The following is a 1204-nucleotide window of genomic DNA, read 5'->3' as shown; positions in this document are numbered from 1 at the left end:
CAACAACAACAACAACAACAACAACAACAACAACAACAACAACAACAACAACAACAACAACAACAACAGCTTTGGTTTGAAGAACCCAACAATCTTTTTTCTGAATATAGTCAGTATTTCAGGTGATAAACTGAGGTTTCTCTCTGTGTGGATTAGAACCACCAACTGTCATCTGTTTATCCATCTCTGAGAGAGAGAGAGAGAGAGAGAGAGAGAGAGAGAGAGCTGTGACTCCCCCCTATCTCACCCACCCAGCACTTCTCATATTTCTGCTACATTACAATATTGATGCAACATATCAAGAGAGGCTGCAGCTTCTTTGAAGTTGTCTTCAACGGGGGGGGGGGGGGGGGGGGCGGAGGGGGGGGAGTGAGGAAAATTCCAAATTAAGCATTAAGGATGCGAGCATGTTGGCCATGCATTTGGAATGGGATCCATACAGCAATAGATTATTTGTATTTAGTGGAGCAGCTCCCAGGAGAGTCGATATCTGAGGATTACAGCAAAACATGGATTAGCATTCAGTCCCCGTCGTCTCTCTCCACGTCTCTGTGGGCGCGTACGGGCGTACGGGCGTGTGAACGGAGTTATCTGTGCAGTTAGCATATGTAGCGTACGATGGGAGAAGCAGTGGGATGAAATCTGTGTTAGGGTGCTCCATGTGGTGAGAGCTGAACACAGCAGCGTTAGCTTCATCAGCTTCACCTGTAGATGAAACCGTGAGAGAACAACCAGAGCTGAGGAAGAGGGAATGACGTCACTTCCTTTTCACTGAGATGTTTCAGCAACTCCAGCTGACACTTCAACACTTCTGCCCCCGCCCCTGCCCCAACTTTACTTCTACTCTCCTCTAGAGTTAACCTTTTAAACCACAGATGGATTGATACTCAAACACACTGAGCCACAGCAGAAGTGAAAATGTTTAAACACTCATTTCTGTGTGTGTGTGTGTGTGTGTGTGTGTGTGTGTGTCGGACTCACCTTTCCTGGATCATCTTTGGAGCGAGGCACTTTGAGAAAACACTTGTTCAGTGACAGATTGTGCCGTATGGAGTTCTGCAGAGTGAAGAGAAAAGACAGAGTGAATGAACAAACCTACACAAAGATGACGACGACGTCACAGTCACAGAGTTAGGAGACACGGACATTTAACAGTTTCATCTGTGAATCAAGTCACCACTGAGGCCCAACAGAACAGAACAGA

The 1204-nt window shown here is 46.3% G+C and overlaps 1 protein-coding gene across 1 annotated transcript in view; it reads right to left on the bottom strand.

Annotated features, from left to right (window-relative positions):
• Positions 1-1204, bottom strand: part of foxj3 (forkhead box J3) — a 51460-nt gene that overhangs the window by 11847 nt on the left and 38409 nt on the right. Inside the window, exon 3 of the mRNA XM_008319622.3 lies at positions 982-1056. Coding sequence (XP_008317844.1) covers positions 982-1056 — 75 coding nt within the window. The remainder of the gene's footprint in view (positions 1-981; positions 1057-1204) is intronic.

Source organism: Cynoglossus semilaevis, chromosome 11, assembly GCF_000523025.1.
Source record: "Cynoglossus semilaevis isolate Cse_v1.0 chromosome 11, Cse_v1.0, whole genome shotgun sequence".
In the NCBI taxonomy this organism is placed as follows: Eukaryota; Metazoa; Chordata; class Actinopteri; order Pleuronectiformes; family Cynoglossidae; genus Cynoglossus; species Cynoglossus semilaevis.
This window is presented reverse-complemented; position numbering and strand designations above follow the sequence as displayed.